This window comes from Oncorhynchus mykiss, chromosome 27 (genome assembly GCF_013265735.2).
Source record: "Oncorhynchus mykiss isolate Arlee chromosome 27, USDA_OmykA_1.1, whole genome shotgun sequence".
In the NCBI taxonomy this organism is placed as follows: domain Eukaryota; kingdom Metazoa; phylum Chordata; class Actinopteri; order Salmoniformes; family Salmonidae; genus Oncorhynchus; species Oncorhynchus mykiss.
In genome coordinates, this window is record NC_048591.1 from 3,667,853 (window position 1) to 3,694,279 (window position 26,427).

Genomic DNA, 26,427 nt, shown 5'->3' on the forward strand with positions numbered 1-26,427 from the left:
CACCTTCCAACAGAACAACGACCCCTACGCACACAGCCAAGACAACGCAGGAGTGGCTTCGGGACATGTCTCTGAATGTCCTTGAGTGGCCCAGCCAGAGCCCGGATTTGAACCCAATTGAACATCTCTGGAGGGATCTGAAAATAGCTGTGCAGCAACGCTCCCCATCCAACTTGATAGCTTGAGAGGTTCTGCAGAGAATAATGGGAGAAACTCCCCAAAATCCAGGTATGCCAAGCTTGTAGCGCCATACCCAAGAAGACCCGAGGCAGTAATCGCTGCCAAAGGTGATTCAACAAAGTACTGAGTAAAAGGGTCTGAATACTTTCTGTTTTTATTTTTAATAAGTTAGCAAAAATGTATAAAAAAAACTGTTTTGCTTTGTAATTATGGGGTATTGTGTGTAGATTGATGAGGGGGGAAAACGATTTAATGAATTTTAGAATTCATTACCTGTACCTAACAAAATGTCAAGGGGGCTGAATACTTTCCGAAGGCACTTTATCTCCATAGCTGTGGCTTCTTGGGAGCCTTATCATGTTTGAGCTACATCCGTGTTAGTGACTTTAATGAATATTTTTTTTTTATTTAACCTTCGTTTAACCAGGCAAGTCAGTTAAGAACAAATTCTTATTTCCAATGACGGCCTAGGAACGGTGGGTTAACTGCCTTGTTCAGGGGCGGAACGACAGATTTATACCTTGTCAGCTTGGGGATTCAATCTAGCAACCTTTCGGTTACTGACCCAACGTTCTAACCACTAGGCTACCTGCCGCCCCTCAAAAAATGTCTATAAAACATATTAACATGCTTTTTTTATGTTCTTGTGATTTTTGGCCATCCCCTCGACTCATGTTGGTTGGAGCGCTCTCTACTTCCTTCCCAACATGCATTACATAGATTAATTCATTTAAGTTCTTCATGTCTTCCATCACTGTGAGCTCAGTGCAGACTCTTTTCCCAGCCCATAACTGTCCGTCCTGCTTCCTCTCCTACACCGTCAGGTCAGATGTGGGTCAATGTCTTAATGGACCAGGAGGATTACGAGTCCTCAGCTCCCTGCAGACTACCGTACAGGAGAAAGGTCTGCCCGAGCGTCTTACTCGTGCCCCTGTGCAGGACCAGAAAAAAGGAGAGGAAAGCAGAGAAGGGAAAATAACCAGACCAGGAGTCTTTTACCCTCCCAGTCTTTTCTTCCTCTGTCTCTCTCCGGCTCCTTCCAGCAGACAGGACTACACCGTGCATGGGTCCAGTCTGCAGATGAACAAGACTTTAAGTGCCACAAGGAGAAGGTGAGTGGGTAGACAGACAGGTTCCTCTGGTATATGTGAGGAGAGAGAGAGAGAACTTTGTGGTTGCCTGGCTAGCCTCCCCTACGATGTCTAGAATGGAAATACATTCTAGATCGTCTGATTGGTCACACAAAACGACGGGTTGCACCAGAGCCAAAACACACGTGGGTAAAGCGACATTTTGAAAACGTATCATTGACTTTGTTCCTCCGATTGGTTACGTCCAAACGCTGATGACGTTGTTTTGTACAACGCCCGTCATTTTGACGTCACCACAAACTACTTCAATGATTGCAGTCTCAGACTGAAGTACGTAGCGAGCGACAGAGCAGCGTAAGGACTCAGTTTGAGTCGTCAGGCAAACTTTATGGATCACACCCCTGCCAAAATGAGCCTGACATTTTTTCTACTTCTTCAATGTTGTCATCCATGCAGCCCTCGGGGAAACAGAGGCTGATATTGATGCGTGTCCCAGAGAGGGGGATTGTCCATACAACGACCAGGCATATGGACGGTCGGACAGACAGGGACATTGAAATACAGATGCAGCCAGGATTGTCGTCATCATTCAACAGGGGTAACTATTAAATATCTCTACACCCCTGCTCCTCGGCACCACCTTGCCACCCTGGGTATATCCTCACCTCACATACCATCCGTCTCAGACTCCCCACTGATGTCACGCCTACTAATTTATGAATCATCATGAACCAAGCTGTCACGTCTCAACGCTGTCTTAATAACTCTGGGGTGAAGCTTCCTCTAGGTACAGATCTTGGATCAGCTTCCCCTCCACAATCATGGCCTTAACCATTAGTAGGGAAAATGCTAAACTGAACCAAGAGCAGCGTATAGGGGCAACTTCACCCTACTGCTCCTAATAATGGATCCAAATGGTATTGCACAATCAGTATCACTGCCACTCACAGACAGAAACATAAGAATGTTGACAAGTCCAGTATCCTACATTTGTTCATTTGCTCATTCATTCACCCGTTGACTTAGACAAACACTCACATCTTATCAGCAGCCTACTAGACGAACCATGAGCAATGAGGCACATTTTTCCCACAGAAACTAAATTCCTCAGGACTGAACCCCAGACAGCCCCCCACCCCACTTCTCTCCCTGTACACCCCCGCCAGCCCCCTGCTTCTGTTTTCGCCCCACTCCCTCACACAGCTCTGATCACGTCATGCCTCGCTCCTCGATAATACTGTACATTACCCTTCACACACCCATGCACACACACACTCAGTCACATGCACACACACACACACACACACACACACACACACAGAGGACACACTAACATACAGCAAGGGGAGAAAACCACATGGTAAAACCCTCATATCCAAAAATAGGAGACCAAACAGATTCCCTCTATCCCTCTTACACACCCCCCAACCCCCAACAAAGGAACAAGGGAGGCTGCAGCCTACAGCTCCGCAGTCTGATGTTAGTTACCATAACGATGATGGTGAGGGCTCTACTTCCCCCGGAGGTGGCGTGGCCCTCGCCGGGCGGCAGGACATCCGGGGATAGCTGGTCCTGGCGGGAGCACATGTGGGCACAGTTGGCCCGGCCCACGGAACGCAGGGCCTGGAGGAGCACCAAGCTGGCCGAGCAGCCCATACCCAGGTACCCAACCACGTCACCCCCAGACAGAGCCCTCTGCCCTGGGATCACCACCCAGCTCTGGCCAACCTGTCCCTAGCAGTCTGGACCTTGGACCAGCCTAATGGAGCTAAGTTCAGGAAAGCCCAGCTACAGCCTAGTCCAGTCCAGATTAGGTTAGCCCAGGTTCCCCCTGTAGCCCTGCTCCAGTCCTAAAGCACCGGTGCTCCAGCCCTGCCTGCCTGCTTCGTACTGCAGACCCACTGCTCTCTTCTAGCTCTGCACTGCTGAGCGCTGGGCTCCCTCCGGCTGCAGGAGACAGAGGCTGCCTTGTCTCTCCACTCTCCGCACTGATCTGCCTACACTGCAGCTGAACACAGCTGGCTCCTCCAATCGAAGCAAGCCACGGCCATCAGCTGACCAGAACTGACGGTCAAACACACACACACACAGGCACGCACGCACTACCACCCAGTCTCACCCGCTCCCTCTAGGTCTCGTGCACTCCCTCCCTCTTCCACACATACTGTACACACTCACACAAATATTCTGATTGAGAGGGAGATGGTAAAACGCCTGGAAGTCAATCCAAGCTGGAGCAAGCTCTGGGAATTGCACTATGCATACGCAAAGGGGTGAGTGTGTGTGTGTGTCTGTGCATGCGTGTCTAAAACAACCAGCTGTGTTACATCAGCAGTTTCAGTGTCGTTCAACTATCCAGACCAGACACCTACTCCACACACTATCTCTCACTCCGCACTTCTTTCTCTTCCTCTCTCCTACTTAAGAATGTTGAAATCTGGCTCATACTGTACACTCACTTCGCGGTACCTAAAGTGCTGCCGCCTGCACCGAAAAGCAGATTTCAGAGCAAGAAAAAGTAGGAGAATATTTTTATTTTACCTTTATTTAACTAGGCAAGTCAGTTAACAACAAATTCTTATTTTCAATGACGGTCTAGGAACAGTGGGTTAACCGCCTGGTCAGGGGCAGAACGACAGAATTGTACCTTGTCAGCTCGGGGGTTTGAACTTGCAACCTTCTGGTTACTAGTCCAATGCTCTAACCACTAGGCTACCCTACCTAGTGGAATTGACAGAAAGAAAGAGAGGGAGAAAGAGAAGTGAGAAGAGTGTGAGGGAGAAAGAGAGAAAGAAAGAGAGGACAGAGTAAGGGAGAAAGAGGGTGTGATTAGGGCTGTTGCGGTGACCATGTTACGGCCATACCGGCAGTCATGAGTCATGACGGCAGTAAAATTCCATGGTAATCTCCTCTTATGCACTCTGGACATCCATTGGTAGTACCCAGCTGACTACTGACCATCAGGTCGCTAATGGCCTGGTACTCAGGGCTCTATTGTCCATCTAATCACTCTGACATCAACGCAAATACAATCTAAAATCACATCCAACACATCACCAAAACAGTATCGTGCTTTTAAAACTCACCTCACTGGGATCAATCAAGTTGAAGAAAGAAGTTCAACAACGGGTTGAAAACATGGTCATTGCGGGACGTTGTTTCAAAGACAAACACAACGAAATGGACAGCGCTTTCTAAAGGTGATCATTTTATATTAAGCCTGCAAAAAAAAAGTGAAATTAAAATAATGACAATACATAGCCTACCACATATTATGCATGGCAGAAAAACATATAATAACTGATTTCAGATGGGCACACAATTGGTACATAATTGCTCTAGCTAGCCTATACTCCAAAATTAAACAAATTCTCGTAATTGCCTTTGCGTGTGGACTGTATTATTATGCATACTGGATGGACTGGTTACCTCATGCTACGCTCCAAACTTTCTATCCATGAGTCTTAGAGAGAAAGTATAGGCCTAGGCGATGCTGTTGGTTCACTGATTGTGCAGGGCGGCTTACAGTTAGCCTACAATTATAGTGGATTTGTATTTGATTTTGAATAGCCTAGTAATAGGGATTTTGTTATATTTTCATAATTAAATAGGCTGACACGTTACCTTTAGCTACAGAATTTCTCCACACCATGCGTTTCCATCTCCTCTCTTGGCTTCAATTCCTTTCTCCAGCTTGCAGAGGAGAGGGGCTGCCAACAGTTGAATTGAATATGTTTTGTTTTGAAAACGTGTTACTATCCATATATTCCCGATTTCACATGGTTCCCCAAATTAAACACTGGGTAGCTGCAGGAACAGGGTAGGATAGCCGCTGGCATACAGAGTTTGGGCGGAATACCAAAGAGACTGCATACCCAAGAGACTGCATACAGCAAGAGACTGCATGCTCCTCAAACAGTGGTTGATGCCTGGAGTGAAATAACCGGGTAGCCTACCAGCATGATTGAAAACCGAACCAGTGGGAAAGCGACGGCCTCCATTCGCCATTCCAGTGCATACAGATGACAGCATACAGTCATTTCCCCCCTGGCCCTGCCCATTTGATAATGAGCCATTCCAGTGCATACAGATGACAACATACAGTCATTTCCCCCCTGGCCCTGCCCATTTGATAATGGGCCATTCTAAATTGGAACAAATGTTACATATTAGCAAAGACTAAATTCAACTGCGAATAGTCTGATGGGTGATAATAGGACCGCTTGATGAGAGAACAGCATGTGCAGCCTGGACTCAAGGAACAGAGCGCAAGTTTTTTTTCGAGACTTTATCAAATCATCAATAGTCTATAGTTGCATCATGCATCCCGTTTAGGTTTAGATTTCGAAGACATTCTAAGGATTGGATCATTCACAACTAAAGTTGCCAAATAACTCTAAATCTAGCATATAGGACTTGTTTCAAATGATCACTTTTGCACTCAACACAGCCACTTCATATGCATACTCGCTCCCGGAATGGGACAAATATCCTTTCTATTTCATTTAGCTGAGTTCAAGTATATTCTTCTTACTATAAAATCATAGAATATAAAATAATGGCACGGGATTTATAAGCACATCTGATCTCCTAAATAAGCACGCCTACAGCCTATGGCATGGTGTATAGCCAGATAACATACAGTCAGTCGTCCAACACATATTCTGTTGTCCTGAAATACATTTTCTTCATATCGTGCTTAAACCTGCCTAAGATAAAACATTGATTTTTTTGTGATGGTGTGTATATTGAATTTATATTTAAATGTACAGTGCCTTGCGAAAGTATTCGGCCCCCTTGAACTTTGCGACCTTTTGCCACATTTCAGGCTTCAAACATAAAGATAAAAAACTGTATTTTTTTGTGAAGAATCAACAACAAGTGGGACACAATCATGAAGTGGAACGACATTTATTGGATATTTCAAACTTTTTTAACAAATCAAAAACTGAAAAATTGGGCGTGCAAAATTATTCAGCCCCCTTAAGTTAATACTTTGTAGCGCCACCTTTTGCTGCGATTACAGCTGTAAGTCGCTTGGGGTATGTCTCTATCAGTTTGGCACATCAAGAGACTGACATTTTTTCCCATTCCTCCTTGCAAAACAGCTCGAGCTCAGTGAGGTTGGATGGAGAGCATTTGTGAACAGCAGTTTTCAGTTCTTTCCACAGATTCTCGATTGGATTCAGGTCTGGACTTTGACTTGGTCATTCTAACACCTGGATAGGTTTATTTTTGAACCATTCCATTGTAGATTTTGCTTTATGTTTTGGATCATTGTCTTGTTGGAAGACAAATCTCCGTCCCAGTCTCAGGTCTTTTGCAGACTCCATCAGGTTTTCTTCCAGAATGGTCCTGTATTTGGCTCCATCCATCTTCCCATCAATTTTAACCATCTTCACTGTCCCTGCTGAAGAAAAGCAGGCCCAACCATGATGCTGCCACCACCATGTTTGACAGTGGGGATGGTGTGTTCAGCTGTGTTGCTTTTACGCCAAACATAACGTTTTGCATTGTTGCCAAAAAGTTCAATTTTGGTTTCATCTGACCAGAGCACCTTCTTCCACATGTTTGGTGTGTCTCCCAGGTGGCTTGTGGCAAACTTTAAACAACACTTTTTATGGATATCTTTAAGAAATGGCTTTCTTCTTGCCACTCTTCCATAAAGGCCAGATTGTGCAATATACTTGATTGCACACGATTGTTGTCCTATGGACAGAGTCTCCCACCTCAGCTGTAGATCTCTGCAGTTCATCCAGAGTGATCATGGGCCTCTTGGCTGCATCTCTGATCAGTCTTCTCCTTGTATGAGCTGAAAGTTTAGAGGGACGGCCAGGTCTTGGTAGATTTGCAGTGGTCTGATACTCCTTCCATTTCAATATTATCGCTTGCACAGTGCTCCTTGGGATGTTTAAAGCTTGGGAAATCTTTTTGTATCCAAATCCGGCTTTAAACTTCTTCACAACAGTATCTCGGACCTGCCTGGTGTGTTCCTTGTTCTTCATGATGCTCTCTGCGCTTTTAACGGACCTCTGAGACTATCACAGTGCAGGTGCATTTATACGGAGACTTGATTACACACAGGTGGATTGTATTTATCATCATTAGTCATTTAGGTCAACATTGGATCATTCAGAGATCCTCACTGAACTTCTGGAGAGCGTTTGCTGCACTGAAAGTAAAGGGGCTGAATAAGTTTGCACGCCCAATTTTTCAGTTTTTGATTTGTTAATAAAGTTAGAAATATCCAATAAATGTCGTTCCACTTCATGATTGTGTCCCACTTGTTGTTGATTCTTCACAAAAAAATACAGTTTTATATCTTTATGTTTGAAGCCTGAAATGTGGGAAAAGGTCGCAAAGTTCAAGGGGGCCGAATACTTTCGCAAGGCACTGTAAACGCTCCAAGGGCGTGCATCAGCGGCCTGCATGCGGTTTATATGCGCGGAGGCCTGGAGATGCTAAACGCACGTATCTTAATTAATGGTCAATTACTTTTACATGACAATAACCAACGGGAAAAATCGAATGACTGCCACAGCCCTGGCGTGCGAGCAAGAGATGGAGAAAGGATGGAGAGCGAGACAGAGATATGGAGGGGGAGAGGGAGAGATAAATAGAGGGGGAGAGGGAGAACAGAGAGCGAGAGATAGATTTAGAGGGGGAGAGGGAGAACAGAGAGCGAGAGATAGATATAGAGGGGGAGAGGGAGAACAGAGAGCGAGAGATAGATATAGAGGGGGAACAGAGAGCGAGAGATAGATGTAGAGGGGGAGAGGGAGAACAGAGAGCGAGAGAGATATAGAGGGGGAGAGGGAGAACAGAAAGCGAGAGATAGATATAGAGGGGGAGAGGGAGAACGAGATGTGTATACTAGAGTAATTATAGGTTACCAGGGTTCCAGAGAAAACAAAGAGGGAGGGACTCCCTGAGTTTAAGGACTATTGAGGAAAGGGAAGCATGTGAAATGTCTCTACAAGTTCATTACAGCTCATGGTATCGCATCGGTCCAGCAGTCGCAGACAGTTTACTGGGCCTGAGAGTCAGAAAGATTGGCCTAGGGTGGTCTAGAGGTCTAAGCTGCTGCCTCTGGGACATATATACCGCTGCAGCATGGGTTTGAATCTGGAAAACTGCTATTTCAACATACTCTCTCTATCCTGTCCAATAAATATGTGAGGGATGGGACTGACCCACTCCCTTTAAAAGAAAAAGCAATAACCCCGAAAAAGGACTGATTGGACCAACAGAGATTAGGCACTGAGAAGGAGAACGAACGGCTGAGGAACAAACCTCCCAACCTTCCAATCTCAGGGAAGACACTCTAACCATAAGGCTACTGATTTGGTTTATGGATTTTACTGTATGAGGATGCTATTATCTTGTGTTGAGTCTGCTGTTGCTGCCCTGCTGTGTTTCCAGTCAGGCCTGTGATGGTGGGTCTGATACAAGGGACCAGACTGTCTACCCAGCGTTTACCTGGAGGACACAGACGTGTTCTCCAGGTCCTCGTGGTTAAGTGCACTGTCTAAGGAGATGAGGACTGGGATATATTCACTAGGAAGCAAATGGGCCAAAACGGGGCGGGACCTACTTATTTGTCCAATAAGAAATGGTTGGCTGGCTGGCAGGCAGGCAGGCAGGCAGGCAGGCAGGCAGGCAGGCAGGCAGGCAGGCAGGCAGGCAGGCAGGCAGGCAGGCAGGCAGGCAGGCAGGCAGGCAGGCAGGCAGGCAGGCAGGCAGGCAGGCAGGCAGGCAGGCAGGCAGGCAGGCAGGCAGGCAGGCAGGCAGGCAGGCAGGCAGGCAGGCAGGCAGGCAGGCAGGCAGGCAGGCAGGCAGGCAGGCAGGCAGGCAGGCAGGCAGGCAGGCAGGCAGGCAGGCAGGCAGGCAGGCAGGCAGGCAGGCAGGCAGGCAGGCAGGCAGGCAGGCAGGCAGGCAGGCAGGCAGGCAGGCAGGCAGGCAGGCAGGCAGGCAGGCAGGCAGGCAGGCAGGCAGGCAGGCAGGCAGGCAGGCAGGCAGGCAGGCAGGCAGGCAGGCAGGCACGCACTCACTCACTCACTCACTCACTCACTCACTCACTCACTCACTCACTCAGCTATAATTCCCCTGTTCTGCATTCCACAGAATATAACAACCCAGTTTGATCGTTCTCCCTTTCTGGCACTTTCAAACGAAATGCTAAGCAGCACCATAAACCCAGTCTGGCTCCTATCTAAACTCTATCCAGACACACACACACGCTTGCTCGCACTCACACACTGTATACATAAAACTGATCCTAATTCCCTGATGAGACAGATTGCTGGTGTAGGGATACACTGTATCACAGGGCAGAAATACTTGAAAGCAATGCTATTATCCTCACATCACAATATATTACACTAAGTGCTGGGTGAAAAAGTCTGAATATAGAAAATGCATAAATAAAATATATTGCTCCTCTACTGTATATACCAACCATAGACTCACATCTCATCAGTTTTCCTCCACTACAAGGTGAGAGGAGCCCTTTTCTCCTCTCCCTCTCCTTCCTTGGCAGAAAACCAGTTTGCTATATATACCAAACCAATTCTTCTGGATTTACTGTCCGTTAAGTGCAGGAGCCTAGAGAGTAGAGGGCGAGGGTTTGTTTCTGGAGTTGTTTTTGGACTGGGCCACAGCCTCTGGCAGCGTCCCTACATTAGTGTTTCTTAATCCTAGTCATGGGAACCGAAAAAGAGGGGAACATTTGAGTTTTTCCCCTCCAGCACTACACACCTGATTCCACTATTCAAAGACGTAATGATGAGTTGATTAATGGAATCTAGTGTGTAGTGCTAGAGGGCAAAAACTCAAATGCGGCCCTCTTTGGGTTCCCAGGACCAGGATTAAGAAACACTGCTCTCTCTACATAGTGCAATATTTCTGACCTTCTGAGGACTATGGGCCCTGGTCAAAAGTAGTGAAAAATGTCATAATTCAATAAATGTTCAAGAGAAAAAAGGAAACTTCATAGCACATTTTCTCCATTTTCACTTGATGACATATAGTCAGGAGTAGAGGTCGACCGATTAATCGGAATGGCCGATTAATTAGGGCCGATTTTAAGTTTTCATAACAAATCGGAAATCGGTCATTTTGGACGCCGATTTTGCCATTTTTTTTATTTACGTATTTTTTTTTCATCTTTATTTAATCGTATTCTTATTTACAATGACGGCCTACACCGGTCAAACCCGGACAACGCTGGGCCAATTGAGAGACGCCCTATGGGACTCCCAATCACGTCCTGTTGTGATACAGTCTGGAATCAAACCAGGGTGTCTGTAGTAGACTCCTCAAGCGCTGAGATGCAGTGCCTTAGACCGCTGCACCACTAGGGAGTGGCTGCATGATGCAAGGGTACCGCTACAAAAATATGACCCAGTATTACAGCCTCACGCTCAAACCAAGTTCCATGCTTCCTTCAATACTCCCCACTTCGCAAACAGTTTGACCCTATCATTAAAAAAAACACACATCTTGAGCACTGTTCCACACCTGGAAAACAAGTTTAAAAGAACACCCGCGGGTCGTCTTCAGACGCACCCCCAACATCAGCCAGATGGTGGTGAGGTCTGATCTTCAACCGGTACCACGTCGCACCTTCCTAGACAAGGTGCCGGATGGTAATTCCTGATGTGGCCGATGTACCCAGTGTAACTTTACGAACAAATGCACAATGTTCAATCGCCCTATGACGGGAAAAGGAATTTAAGATTAAGGGCATCATTACGTGATTCAACAAACAATGTGGTATACCTGATCGAGTGTGTTTGTGGTCTGTGCTATGTAGGAAAAAACTAAACGAGCTCTAAACACAAGAATAGCGGAACACAGGAGTAATATCAGGACTCTTGACCAGAGAAACCCCGTGGCTGCACATTTCATAGAGTCTCGTCAAAACATAATCTCTTAGAGATGCAGTACATTGGTATCGAACATGTCATTTGAACATGATTTGTCTGGCCATCCATGTCGCCACTTGGTCCTTTGGTACATACTGTCTGTCCATAATAGATTTTCTGTAACTACTGCATGTGCTCATCTCATTGATAACAAATTATTGGAGGTACACAAGTTGTTTTTGAAATAAGTCACTGCTATTACAGTATATCTACAGCCACCGTACATCCTGCGTGTAATGGTCATATCGGCGGGTATTCCAACAGTTTCCAACATCATTTTGTACATACATATTACTTTTTACTGTTGCCTAGACTTTAACTTGGACTGATTTGTAGGTATATAATCCTTTATGATTATATACCTCTGTAGTTGATTATGATTGACTATGCGCAAAAGGGAATTGAATTGTTTCCACACCCACCATGTGTCATGTGCGTAATGGTCATGTGAGGTGAAATGTGTATATTTTGGAATGTGAGCACTCAGTCTGTTTGACCTGACTAAGATCCATTTCGGATCGAAACATTGTCAATAAAGCAGTGAATTGGGAGCATAAACAGTGTGTGGTCCTTCCTATTCTTTACAAGTATTCTTTATTAGACCACAACCTACATTTTTTAATTTGTGCATAATTTTTTAATGGTAATTGTCTGGAGGAGTGGCTTATTGGAGGTGTGGCGTTCAGATGGGTATTGTTGGCCACCCATGAGATTAAATGTCATTCCTGTTAATTTTGTTATGTTTGTACACTGCATTATTTTATCACATTGCATATTTTAATATATAATCAATAACGTTATTATTTTAATACCATAACAAAGTGATAACTATTCCAACATTGGGATACGCATAGGCACTTCAGGAACTCAACTTGTGTAAGACTCATTAAGCTACAAAAGTGTCCGTGCTCAACCTTAAACATGTGTTGACAAAACAACAGAACAGATTAACTGGAATGACATTTACTCTCACAGGTGGCCAAAAATAACTATCTGAAAGCCTCTGCCCTACTAAACCACGCCTCCAGTCTTCTGAACTGTCCCGCAGGGTCAAAAATAACTTACTGTCTTCTGTCCACTATTTACCCATCGCTGGGTTGTTTTTAACCCAGAATTTTTTTTGTGCGGTTGCAGTGAATGGTAGGCCCTGTCTGGCCCACTCAGGGTTGCCAAGTCTAGCAAAAAAATGTATCCCAATGACCTCTGAAAACCCACCCACAAGGCCTGAAAACTAGCTAAAAGAAAAGTGTTTGCACACTTATCCAATAAACCCTTTTTTTACATAACATTATCGAGCGAATTAAGAAGGAATATCGACGTCATTTTATATAGTAGGCTAAGAAACACAATTTGGTTGTCCATCAAAATTATAATTCTTGCTAGTTTAAGATTAAGTTGCAAGAGAAAATATAAATCCCCCTTATTAAACTCTCTAGATCATTTTCCATCAATGGATGTCGTTTTAACTTGTTTTGACTGCTATGATTAAGCAACAAGGCCCGAGGAGGTGTGGTATATGGCCAGTATACCACAGCTAAGGGTTGTTCCTAGGACATAACCCTTAGCCGTGGCATATTGGCCATATACCACAAACCTCTGAGGTTCCTTTTTGCTATAATTTTTTTTCTCCCCAATTTCATGCTATCCAATTGGTAAGTTACAGTCTTGTCCCATCACTGCAACTCCCACACGGACTCAGGAGAGGCGAAGGTCGAGGAGCCGTGCGTCCTCCGAAACTCCACCAAGCACCACTGCTTCTTGACACAATGCTCGGTTAACCCGGAAGCCATGTGTCGGAGGAAACACCGTACACATGGCGACCGTGTGAGTGTGAATTGCGCCTGGTCCTCCACAGGAGTCGCTAGTGCGCGATGGGACAAGGACAACCCGGCCGGCCAAACCCTACCCTAACACCGGACAATGCTGGGCCACTTGTGGGCCGCCTCATGGGTCTCCCGGTCACGGCCGGTTGCGATACAGCCTGGGATCGGCTTTATTGCTATTATAAACTCGGTACCAACGTAATTAGAACAGTAAAAACTATTTTTTTGTAATTCCCGTGGTACATGGTCTGATATACCATGGCTTTCAACCAATCAGCATTCAGGCCTCAAACCACCAAGTTTGTAATTGTACATAAATCACATGTGCAAAACTACAGGTAAAACCGACAGGAGAGTTTAAGAGATGAACGTTGTTTTTTTAATTTTTATTGGCTATTTGTGAGATTGACTTGTTATTTCATTACGCATAAGCTACTGACTAAAATATGGGTTTATAATTGCAATTCTACTTTTCCATGGTTTGCTGAGCTAGATGCAGGTAGCCTATAGGCCAATATCTCACGTATCTCAGAAATGAAAAAGTGTGTGCGAGCAAGGAGGCCTTACAAACCTGACTCAGTTACACCAGCTCTGTCAGGAGGAATGGGCCAAAATTCACCCAAATTATTGTGGGAAGCATATGGACTTCTGACCCACTGGGAATGTGATGAAAGAAATAAAAGCTGAAATAAATAATTATGTCTACTATTATTCTGACAGTTCACATTATTCAAATAAAGTGGTGACTGACCTAACTGACCTAAATCAGGGAATTTTTGCTCAGATTAAATATCAGGAATTGTCAGGAAAACTGTATAGTGTATACTGTATAGTGAACTACTTTTGACAAAAGCAATGCACTATGTAATGAATATGGTGCCATTTGGAACCTAGAGCCAGTGTGTGTGAGTCATCCCATGGTGGTTTGTTGTGGCAAGGAGGGCTGGGGTTGACATGGTGAAAACATTCCGCCGTTGTCATGACGACTGCAACAGGATGCTGACACTCAGAGCCGGGAATTACCAGCAGAAAACTTCTGCTTTGGCCCCTGAGTATCTGACGCACAGCAGAGGCACAAAAGGTCCCTCGTTCACTTTCTCTTCCCATCTTTCTTTCGCTCTCTCTCTCTCTCTCTCTCTCTCTCTCTCTCTCTCTCTCTCTCTTTCTCCATCTCAACTCTCTCTCTCTCGCTCTCACACTCTCTCCCTGTCACTAGAGTACGTTTCCTTTTAAAGTATTTGCTTAGATAATGTCATTAACACATAATATAGTAGAATACTGTAATAGTATTATTATAACAGTAGTATATTCATAATATATTTAGAAGATGCTTTTATACAAAACAATTAAGTCATTCGTGCATACATTTTACAGATGGGTGGCCCCAGCAGGAATCGAACACCCCCCTTGCACCATTCTCTACCAACTGAGCCACACAAGAGCCATTTGTAAAACTATTAACAGAGTGGGAGGGAAGTGCTTACTTTCCACAAGTTAAGTTTAGGTAAAACCTAACTCAAACTCAAAGTTGTTCGAAACCTGTAACTTCTCAGTTTGCTGCTGGCTGCTGTTCTACACCACAAATGGAACAAATTTATGTTGTGCATGGTGAGGTGTTGGGACACATGCATGCACACACACACACATACAGTACCAGTCAAAAGTTTGGACACACCTACTCATTCAAGGTTTTTTTTTGTCATTTTTACTATTTTCTACATTGTATAATAATAGTGAAGACGTCAACACTATGAAATAACACATGGAATCATGTACTAACCCCAAAAAAGTGTTTAACAAATCAAAATATATTTAAGATTTTAGATTTTTCAAAGTAGCCACCCTTTGCCTTGATGACAGCTTGGCGTTCTCTCAACCAGCTTCCTTTCTAGGAAGTTTTTCCTAGCCACTGTGCTTCTACATCTGCATTGACTGCTGTTAGGGGTTTAGGCTGGGTTTCTGTATAGCACTTTGTGACATCAGCTGATGTAAAAAGGGCTTTATAAATACATTTGATTGATTGATGAGGTGGAATGCTTTTCCAACAGTCATGAAGGAGTTCCCTCCCACATGCTGAGCACTTGTTTGCTGCTTTTCCTTCACTCTGCAGTTCAACTCATCCCAAACCATCTCAATTGGGTTGAGGTCGGATGATTGTGGAGGCCAGGTCATCTGATGCAGCACTCCATCACTCTCCTTCTTGGTCAAAGCCCTTATACAGCCTGGAGGTGTGTTTTGGGTCATTGTCCTGTTGAAATGATAGTCCCAATAATCACAAACCATATTGGATGGTGTTTCACTGCAGAATGCTCTGCTAGCCATGTTGGTTAAGTGTGCCTTGGATTCTAAATAAATCGCAGACAGTGTCACCAGCAAAGCATCCCCACACCATCACACCTCCATGCTTCAAGGTGGGAACCACACATGCAGAGATCATCCGTTCACCTAGTCTGCGTCTCACAAAGACACGGCGGTTGGAATCAAAAACCTCACATTTGGACTCATCAGACCAGTGGTGACCCATCATTCAGGGCAGGTGGTGTGGAGCCCCACCTTTTGTGAGCCCCACATTTTTAGAACCCTTGGGTGCTGCCATATAGTTACATTAGAAGTGCCCATCCAAGAAGGCTCAAGTTCATTGGGCACTTTGATTGGATTGATGTCAACATCATACTTTCATAATCTTAGCTAGCGGTCATCATCATGAATCAAGTCGACAATCTACTGGCAAATCATTTTTAATCCTTGTCATATGAAGAGAAATAATGAAGAGAAATTATAGATAAAACGTGTCAGTGCTCATCGGCCATTGGACATAAAGATTACACAACAAGTTGGAATTCCAAAATCAACAAATCAATCACTGATCACAATCACTGATAGTCTCAAATCTGGGATTAAGGGTCTCTTTTCCAAGTTTAAAATGATAAACATTCAACATTGGCCATACTGTCAATGAAGCATGATTTGAGCCGTGCTCAAAACAACTGTGTACTCGGAACTGCGAAAACTTGACTTCAGTGAGTTCAAGACAACTGGGAATTCGGGAAAAAAAACTAGCTCCGACAGGGAAAAGTTTTGAACGGTCATCCAACTCGGAATTGTAAATCGTGAACTCGGGTCTCTTTCTAGAGCTACGACCTGAAGATCAATGACGTCATTATGATTCGACCTTGATTTTTTTTTTTTTTTTTTTTTTTTTCCCAGTTCCCAGTTGTCTTGAAAGCACCATAAATCCAGAGAAGGTCACACTTTGATGACAAAATTTGCCCACGAAGGGCCACCTTCCTGTTCAAGTGAGCACAGCACAACAAGGTGAGTCCAAAAATGTCATGTATGCAACTGCATAAATGATGTAATATGCCAAAGAGATACTGTATACTGTAGCTAAGAAAGTAATACTAAGTATATGCTGTGTAGTAAGCTGTTAGTAGCCCATGTGCCTCACACTAATAATTTGGTCTATTTACCCCTCTTAATTTCATGTACTGTTCTGACTTGGTGGTGCACATGTAGCCTATAACCTGTTTTAGAGAAATGTAATCATCAAATTTTGTAAGAGCTTTCATTGTCTGCTTATTTGCCCCCTTTATTTATCCTATGGTTCTGACTTGGTGTACAGGGATAACACTGTAAGAACGGCCCATGTTCTGAATTCTCTCACTGTACATTTCAAAAGTGCTAAACAAATAGTTATATTGACTACGCTCATTAATGTCTTAAATCAAAATTATACGTATTGCATCTTATCTGCTTGTCGCCCCCTTATGCCATAGTTTGTACATCTCAATTGTCATTAGAAGCCACATTAGTTTATTAAGCAAGTCAGCCATATCAGCTATGTTTATGTAAAAGGCAGGTAAATGAGGCTGAATGAACTGTTTCGCTGCCAGACAAGGCTTCGCTGATAGCCAGGTGTAGCATTGGGAAGATGTTAGGACTGCTTTACGTAGGACCTAACAGTTTGTGGGCACCGTTTGTCACCGTTATAGTGCAATATATATGTATTGTTTTGTGTTGAGTAGAGGCTTTGCTGGCATGCATCCCACTTATTTATTTATTTTTTTGCCCCACCAAGATTGACATGCTAAAATCGGCCCTGCATCATCAGACCAAAGGACAGATTTCCACCGTTCTAATGACCATTCCTCGTGTTTCTTGGCCCAAGCAAGTCTTTTATTCTTATTGGTGTCCTTTAGTAGTGGTTTCTTTAGAGCAATTTGATCATGAAGGCCTGATTCACGCAGTCTCCTCTGAACAGTTGATGTTGAGATGTGTCTGTTACTTGAACTCTTTGAGATGCAATCTGAGGTGCAGTTAATTGCTGATTTCTGAGGCAGGTAATTCTAATGAACTTATCCTCTAAAGCAGAGGTAACTGGGTGTTCCTGTGGCGGTCCTCATTAGAGACAGTTTCATCATAGCGCTTGATGTTTTTTGCGGCTGCACTTGAAGAAACTTTCAAAGTTCTTGAAATGTTCTGTATTGACTGACCATCATGTTTTGAAGTAATGATGGACTGTCGTTTCTCTTTGCTTGTTTGAGCTGTTCTTGACATAATATGGAGTTGTCACAACACAAGTGACCTTGTCACAACACAAGTGATTGGCTCAAACACATGAAGAAGGAAAGAAATTCCACAAATTAACTTTTAACAAGGCACACCTGTTAATTGAAATGCATCCCAGGCGACTACCTCATGAAGCTGGTTGAGACAATGCCAAGAGTGTGCAAAGCTGTCATCAAGGCAAATGGTGGCTACTTTATAGAATATAAAAATACATTTTCATTTGTTTAGCACTTTTTTTTGTTATTACATGATTTCATATGTTATTTCATAGTTTTGATGATTTAAAGAGAAATGAAAGAAAAACCATTGAGTGAGTAGGTGTGTCCAACCTTTTGACTGCCACTGTACACACACACACCTCTGCTCTACAGTCTTCAAACCCACAGCCTTCCTCCCCTACGATCACATTCTCGGTAAAACCTCTATTGCCGGATATAGCACAATTCGCCCGTGTTCTCTGAAACAAAGCCTTGAATAAAACAGGAAGTCTCTCTCTCTCTCTCTCTCTCTCTCTCTCTCTCTCTCTCTCTCTCTCTCTCTCTCTCTCTCTCTCTCTCTCTCTCTCTCTCTCTCTCTCTCTCTCTCTCTCTCTCTCTCTCTCTCTCTCTCTCTCTCTCTCTCTCTCTCTCTCTCTCTCTCTCTCTCTCTCTCTCTCTCTCTCTCTCTCTCTCTCTCTCTCTCTCTCTCTCTCTCTCTCTCTCTCTCTCTCTCTCTCTCTCTCTCTCTCTCTCTCTCTCTCTCTCTCTCTCTCTCTCAAAACGTTGTAGAGAGGTTTGACTCTGACTTGGAGCCAACCTGTAACAGTGATGACTATGGTGTATAACAAACTACAGCTGCTCTGCTAGAAGGGGGAAGGTTGTAGTGATATATGGTCTACAGTACAGTCAGTACAGTACTCTGCCATTGCCATCTAGTGCTGAGCCCACAATAAAACATGCACAAACAGCGGAATGCACAGATCAATACTTTTTTGTGAGAGTGGTGTGTGTGTGTGTGTATATGAGAAAGAGAGAGTCATAATAGCACTGATTGTAAATCCCTGTTTATATTTGTGTTTACTCCAAGGTGCCTTTGAATGAGTGTGTGATAGATGTATAAACCTGGGGTGTGTGTGTGGTTGTGTATGTGTGCGCGTACATCAGATAAACCAGGCTCTTTGTGATGCCCTCCAGGTGGCGCCCTAACCCTGAGATGTATATCAGGGAACTCGCTGAGCGTTTGTTTATGGAAGGAAACCATTAAAGAAGAATTAAAGTCCTGGACAGGGGGTAACAGAGGAACAGGGGAGGAGGGCTGGTGAAAACAGAGGATGTCAAAAGTTTCCGCTCTCTCTCTCATGCAAGTCTCTTCCTCCCCTCCCTTCCCCCTAGATATGTGAACCTCTCTCTCCGTCTGTCCCTCTCTCTCCCTCCCTCCCCAGCCCAGCCATCCTCCAGGGGGGAGAAGGAGAGGGAGAGAACCACAGATCACAATCATCAGAAGGGAAAGAGGAGAGGAGACATGGTCAAGAGGCTGGAAGGTGGTGGTAGTGTAGTGACGAGGTGTTGATCTGAAAAGCAAGACAGGCAGGGATCACCACCATGTCTGTCTGTCTGTTCACCTGTCTGTCCGCCTGCCTGTCCACCCTGCCTTTCTGCCCCCATGGTAAACATGAAGGCATTAGGCATGTAGCTCACAGAGGGGTTACATAAACCCAACCTAGCACAGCTCAGCCCAGCTCAGTGCTGTGATCAGATATGCACCACTGGGGCTGTGTCCCGATTAGCTATCTATTCCCCATGGGCCTTAGCCAAAAGTAGTGCACTAGGGAATAGGGTGCCATATGGGACACACTACTAGATCTCAGAGAGAAACAGAAAGGGACACAAATAGCCAGCTATCGGTGGAGCGGAGACACACAAACCCTACTGTCAGAAAGAAAGCAGGGTCTCATTAATTAATCCACCCACGTGGCAGTTCACCCCCCCCTCCCCTCTTCCCCTCCCCTCCTCCTCACCCGACCCTGCTGGAATCACACAACACACAGCTCACAAGGCCTTGTCTTCACTTCACTGTACTAACTCTCTCTTTTCTTTACTTCTCCCCCCCCCCCCATTCCCTCCAAGGGTACAGCTCTCATATAAACCTCAGCTTCTCTCTCTGTCCCCCCTCTCTCAGTCCAACATTGAGTTAAATGTTTCTTCTATGGATCTAAACTTATGCCGTGTCCCCCACTAATCAGCTGTTAGCAGGAAGACAAAGCGGACGATTTAGAGCATGCTGTGAGACATGGGGTACAGAATGGAAGGGGCGTGGAGGCCTAACATAGAGAACAGGGGCCCGGTCCAAAAATCAGCCCCTCTGACCTAAATTTACAGTACCAGTGGGACCCAGACCCAAATATGCACCCTATTCCCTATTTAGTGCACTACTTGTGACCTATTTTATAGGTAATAGGATGCAATTTGGGACGCTACCCAGATCCCCAGTGCAGAGCAGACCTCCTACCTGGGACAGACTTGCCTGTTACTCAGTGCAGCCAGGGGTCTGGAGACGAGCGCTACTGCAACTATCAACACTACACTGACAACTACTGTGCTGCACCGCTACAGCAATAACTACTGTTATATCAGCCCTATAACAAATGACACCGACAGTTACAACTAGTCTTAGAACAACCACAACTAAGCTGAGAACAACAACAACAACTAGAGTTCAATTATCTGTATAACAACTGTGGCAGAGCAACTAACTACAGTACAGTACAGTTGCAGTACCATAGTAATATCTACAATAGCAACAACGACAACAACAGGCAGGTAGCTTAGCGGTTAAGAGCGTTGGGCCAGTAAACAAAAGGTCGCTGGTTAGAATCCCCAAGCCGGCTAGGTGAAAATCTGCCCGACGTGCCCTTGAGCAAGGCACTTAACCCTAATTGCCCCTGTAAGTCGTGCTGGATAAGTCTGCTAAACGACTAAAATGCCAAAACAGACGTAAACAACAACTGTAGAGGTAAGAAGTAGCAGTAGGAGCTTTTACAAGTACAACAAGTAGCAGGGAACGACTAGCGAGCACAACGCTGCTGTGCTCTTTGTCTTTTTCCACCCAGGAGAACAGAAAGGTAATGAGAACCAGACTGTTAGGGGTCGGCGAGGAAAGCCAAGCTCGCTCTCCCTGCGTCCCAAATGACGCCTTGGTCCCTTTATAGAGCACTACTGTTGAACAGGGCCCATAGGGTTTCCCGTAGGGTTCTGGTCAAAATTAGTGCACTATGTAGCACGGCTAAAGCGTTATCCTCTGCACTGATTGAATGGGAATTCACCTGGGAAGAAGGCAGGGAGCGAGAGAGGGAAGGAGAGAAAGAGAAGAGCTTTGGAGGCAAATGTACTGTATGTGTCACTGCTAATACACTTAAATCTCACCCCACATCTTTCCGACTTCATTATCTTGATGCTGAAAGTCTTAGGCTTCATCCCAAATGGTACCCCATTACCTTTACAGAGCACTACTTCTGACCAGGACCGTGGGTGCCATTTGGGACGCAGACATATTGTTCCAAAACAACACACGCGATGTGAAATAATACAACGATGAACAAAGTAAAACATGCCACCAGGATAATGTGCATAACGGTGATCTTGTCGCCGCCGTACGCATTAGCATTTATTTGCTTAGCATAGCTGTTTATCCATGTCGGCTTACATACTGTATTACATCCCACCTGGACGAGCGGAATACCTATGTATGAATGCTGTTTATTGGCTACAGCTCAGCATTCAACACCATAGTACCCTCCGAGCTCGTTCTTAAGCTCGAGACCCTGGGTATGAACCCCGCCCTGTGCAACTGGGTCCTGGACTTCCTGACGGGCCGCCCCCCAGGTTGTGAAGGTAAGAAACATCACCTCCACTTCGCTGATCCTCAACACTGCTGCCCCACAAGGATGCGTGCTCAGCCCCGTCCTGTACTCCCTGTTCACCCATGACTGCGTGGCCATGCATGCCTCCAAATTAATCATCAAGTTTGCAGATGACACAACAGTAGTAGGCCTGATTACCAACAATGACGAGACAGCCTACAGAGAGGAGGTGAGGGCCCTGGGAGTGTTTTGTAGGAAAATAACCTCTCACCCAACATCAACAAAACAAAGGAGCTGATCGTGGACTTCAGGAAACAGTAGAGGGAGCACGGACCTATCCACATCGATGGGACCGCAGTGAAGAAGGTGGAAAGCTTCAAGTTCCTCGGCGTACACATCACTGACAAACTGAAATGGTCCACCCACACAGACAGTGTGGTGAAGAAGGTGCAACAGCGCCTCTTCAACCTCAGGAGGCTGAAGAAATTTGTCTTGGCACCTAAAACCCTCACAAACTTTTACAGATCCACAATTGAGAGCATCCTGTCGGGCTGTTGCCTAGTACGGCAACTGCACCGCCCGCAACCGCAAGGCTCTCCAGAGGGTGGTGTGGTCTACCCAATGCATCACCGGGGGCAAACTACCTACCCTCCAGGACACCTACAGCACCCGATGTCACAGGAAGGCCCAAAAGATCAAGGACAACAACCACCCAAGCCACTGCCTGTTCACCTCGCTATCATCAAGAAGGCGAGGTCAGTACAGGTGCATCAAAGCTGGGACCGAGAGACTGAAAAACAACTTCTATCTCAAGGCCATCAGACTGTTAAATAGCCATCACTAGCACATTAAAGGCTGCTGCCATATATACAGTGGCAAGAAAAAGTATGTGAACCTTTTGGAAATACTTGGATTTCTGCATAAATTGGTCATACAATTTGATCTGATCTTCATCTAGGTCAAAACAATAGACAAACACAGTCTGTTTAAACTAATAACACACAAACAATTATACGTTTTCATGTCTTTATTGAACACACCGTGTAAACATTCATAGTGCAGGGTGGGAAAAGTATGTGAACCCTTGGATTTAATAACTGGTTGACACTCCTTTGGCAGCAATAACCTCAACCAAACATTTTCTGTAGTTGCAGATCAGACCTGCACAACGGTCAGGAGGAATTTTGGACCATTCCTCTTTACAAAACTGTTTCAGTTCAGCAATATTCTTGGGATGTACGGTGTGAACAACTCTCAAGGTCATGCCAAAGCATCTCAATCGGGTTGAGGTCAGGACTCTGACTGGGCCACTCCAGAAGACGTATTTTCTTCTGTTGAAGCCATTCAGTTGTTGATTTACTTCTGTGTTTTGGGTCATTGTCCTTTTGCATCACCCAACTTCTGTTGAGCTTCAATTGGCGGACAGATAGCCTAACATTATCCTGCAAAATATTTTCATAAACCCGGGAACTCATTTCTCCGTCAATGATAGCAAGCTGTCCAGGCCCTGAGACACCACCAAACCATGATGCTCCCTCCACCATACTTTACAGTTGGGATGATAGAACGAACACACAACAGATAGTGTTGTGTGTTCCTTCCAAACAACCCAACTGTAGTTTAATCTGTCCACAGAATATTTTCCCAGTAGCGCTGTGGAACATCCAGGTGCACTTTTGCAAATTTCAGACGTGCAGCAATGTTTTTTTTTTGGACAGCAGTGGCTTCTTCCGTGGTGTCCTAACATGAACACCATTCTTGTCTAGTGTTCTACATATCGTAGACTCGTCAAAAGAGACGTCTTCGCAGGATGGCCACTCCTAGGGAGAGTAGCAACAGTGCTGAACTTTCTCCATTTGTAGACAATTAGTCTTAAATGTGGACTGATGAACATCAAGGCTTTTAGAGATACTTTTGTAACCCTTTCCAGTAAACAATTCTTAATCTTAAGTCTTCTGAGATCTCTTTTGTTTGAGGTATGGTTAACATCAGACAACGCTTTTTGTGAATAGCAAACTCAAATTAAGTGAGTATTTTTATAGGGCAAGGCAGCTCCAACCAACATCTTCAGGTTAGCGGACTCCTGACTCCAAAAAATACAGAAATGACTGTGTTATTAATTTAAGCACACTGTTTGTCTATTGTTGTGACTTAGATGAAGATCAGATCAAATTTGATGACCAATTTATTTAGAAATCCATGTAATGGTTCACATACTTTTTGGTGCCACTGTACATAGACTTGAAATCATCACTGGCCACTTACATAAATGAACCACACTGTCCCTCTCCGGCCTATAGGTCACCAGGCTACTCGTTATGGCGCATACCTGTCACCATCGTTACACGCACCTGCACGTCATCAGACTCACCTGGACTCCCTGATTATCCTCCCTATATATGTCACTCCCTTTGGTTCCTTCCCCAGATGTTATTGTTTCTGTTTCATGTCTGTGTGCTGTTAGTGTTTCTTGTTTTGTATCATGTTCCGTTTATTTTATGTCATCAAGGCAAAGGGTGGCTACTTTGAAGAATCTAAAATATTATATTTTGATTTGTTTAACAGTTTTTTTTTTGGTTGCTACATGATTCCATATGTGTTATTTCATAGTTTTGACATCTTTATAATTATTATACAATGTAGAAAATAAAGAAAAATCCCTCTGAGGTGTGTCCAAACTTTCAATATTTGTATTTTGCCTCCCCTCCTCCTCCTCCTCCTCCTCCTCCTGCTTTTATTTTCTCTTATTATTTTTACAGATCCTCGGTGAGTTCTCTGCCCAGAGTTACACACACACACACACACACACAGCCAGCATGGAGCCAGAGACTGAGTGCAAATCCCAAACAGAGTAGAAGAGACACAAAACACAAACCCTCTGACTCTCCACATAATATCAGTTTACAGAAGTGTGACAGCATTATTCATCTCTCTCTATTGTTCCCTCTGCCTTTTAAGTCAGCGGATCCTTTCTCTACTTTATTGTTTATTTTGCATGGGCAGAGGGGTACGTTGTTTCCCCGGGGGCGTTTATCAACGTGGCACCTCCCTGAGTCTGTCACCTGGAAGTGGCATTGGCACCGGGCCAAGGGGTCTGCTTTTGATGGGCGCGCATCTCTTCACACACACACACACACACACGGACCTCAAGCCCAGAACTCTCTCCTTCTCTTCTCCGTCTGCTATACATTCTTTTTGGTCATTAACTCACAAAATGTAATTTTTATAACAGGCAAACTGACACTGCAGTCATAATAGCGTAATCTGTGTCTCAAATGGACAATAGGGCCCTGGTCAAAAGTAGTGCACTATGTAGGAAATAGGGTGCCATTTAGGACGCATCCTGGGTGTGAGCGGGCGTTTTGTCTGAGAGCAGATGAAACATGAATGATGCCTCAGTGGCGAACGATGATGACGCGGGCATGCGGCTGGCAGGGGATGGTGGGTACCCCGCGGGCCTGACAGACGGTTCCCTGCTCTCTCTCCTCTGCCCACCCCTGCCCAGGCAAGGGGCAGAGAGGAGTAGGACAGGCTTCATTATTTCCATCGCTGCAAAAAATATGATGGCAGAAAAAAAAAATGTACAAGACAGCAATGCCCCCCCCCCCCGGGGAAACACCCCCCGCTCTAACAGTTTCTGTGCTTCTATGACATGTTCACCTGTCCCAACATAAGAAAACACTTTTGGGAGACAAACACACACAATCATATCTCAGCTGGACTGCAGTATGCATGTGCTGATATGCCAACTCATGTTCATCCAGTGTGCCAATCCTGTCGTCACTGCCCTGCCTGCCATCACTCTGCCACTCTGCCACACCAGCAGCATGTGGCTCAGCAAAGGCTGGCATCAGAGAGAGACTTGCACACACACACACACACACACACACACACACACACACCCAAGGTCACTGGTTGGGGTCTTGGCTACAGGGGCTGTGAGCGAGGTCTGTTGACGGTGTCCAATCAGCAAAGTCTGCTTTAGCCCCTGCCCAATCAGAACACTTCCCCTCCCTGCAGAGTCTTTATACTGTGTGATTCTGCTGAGTATAACCAACAATGAGCAGCAGGGCTCAACCTGTGTATGTTTGTGTGTCTCTGAGTGTGTGCTCTGTGCTGGTGCTGAGCTGCTAGTGTATTCAGTATGCATAGAGCAGGGGGGCGTACAGTAATGGCAGCAGCAACAGCAGCATACTCCGGCCTCCTACTGCACTCAGGAATGCAGTCCCTCCCGAAGCTCTAAGAGCTCTGGAGAGAGCGCTCACTCATCAACATCTGCGTCCCAAATGCACCCTATTCCCTACATACTGCACTTTCAACCAGAGCCCTATGGGCAGATCTAAAAGTAGTGGTGCCCTGGTCAAAAGTAGTGCACCATTATAGGGAATAGGGTGCCATTTAGGATGTACCCAAAGCAGAAAAATCCTATTCTTGGAGTCTGATATGGATACCCCCCCATTCCCCAGAAACCTCTTTAGATTGTGGTATCGTTTGGAGTCAGGGTGTTTGCAAAGCCGGTAGGGGCGGTAGAGGGGATGTGTGTGCGTCAGTCAGTGAGAGAGAGAGGATTGTGTGAATCTCTCTGTGTGTGCATGCGTGTATGTGCTCTAGACAGAGTGGATAGGGTTTTGTCCAGGCAGGCAGGCAGATAGACAGACAGGGGTGAACGCTAAGCTTTAATGAAGCATAGCCTGGTCAGCAGTGGCTGAATGGCACGAGCCCAGAGCCTCTAAACACACTCCATACATACTATTGTAAAGCTCCACCAGCACAATGCAATGCAGCCCAAGCGATCCCTCTTCTCGCTCTCATTCACCCTTTACCCCCCCCCCCCTCTCTCTCTGCATCCTCCTCTCTCTCTGCATCTCAGTCAAAACAGCCATGGCCAAGGACATTTCACCCCCCTCCCTTTCCACTCTTTACCCATTGGGTTTAATGGTCTGCCATCAGAGAGTTAATCTCCTAAAGCTGACACACACACACACACACACACACACACA

General features: G+C 45.2%; 1 protein-coding gene across 7 annotated transcripts in view; it reads right to left on the bottom strand.

Moving 5' to 3' along the window:
- Positions 1-26,427, bottom strand: part of LOC110507356 (dedicator of cytokinesis protein 10) — a 179,459-nt gene that overhangs the window by 128,824 nt on the left and 24,208 nt on the right. For 4 of the 7 annotated variants that reach the window (XM_036965501.1, XM_036965500.1, XM_036965494.1 and 1 more), the window contains exon 1: positions 2,760-3,261. The exons of 2 other annotated variants lie outside the window; for them this stretch is intronic. In XM_036965501.1, the coding sequence (XP_036821396.1) occupies positions 2,760-2,927 (168 nt within the window). In that variant the 5' untranslated portion in view covers positions 2,928-3,261. Of the gene's footprint in view, positions 1-2,759; positions 3,263-26,427 lie in introns of those variants that run through there. One more of the 7 variants, XM_036965499.1, reaches the window with a different exon arrangement.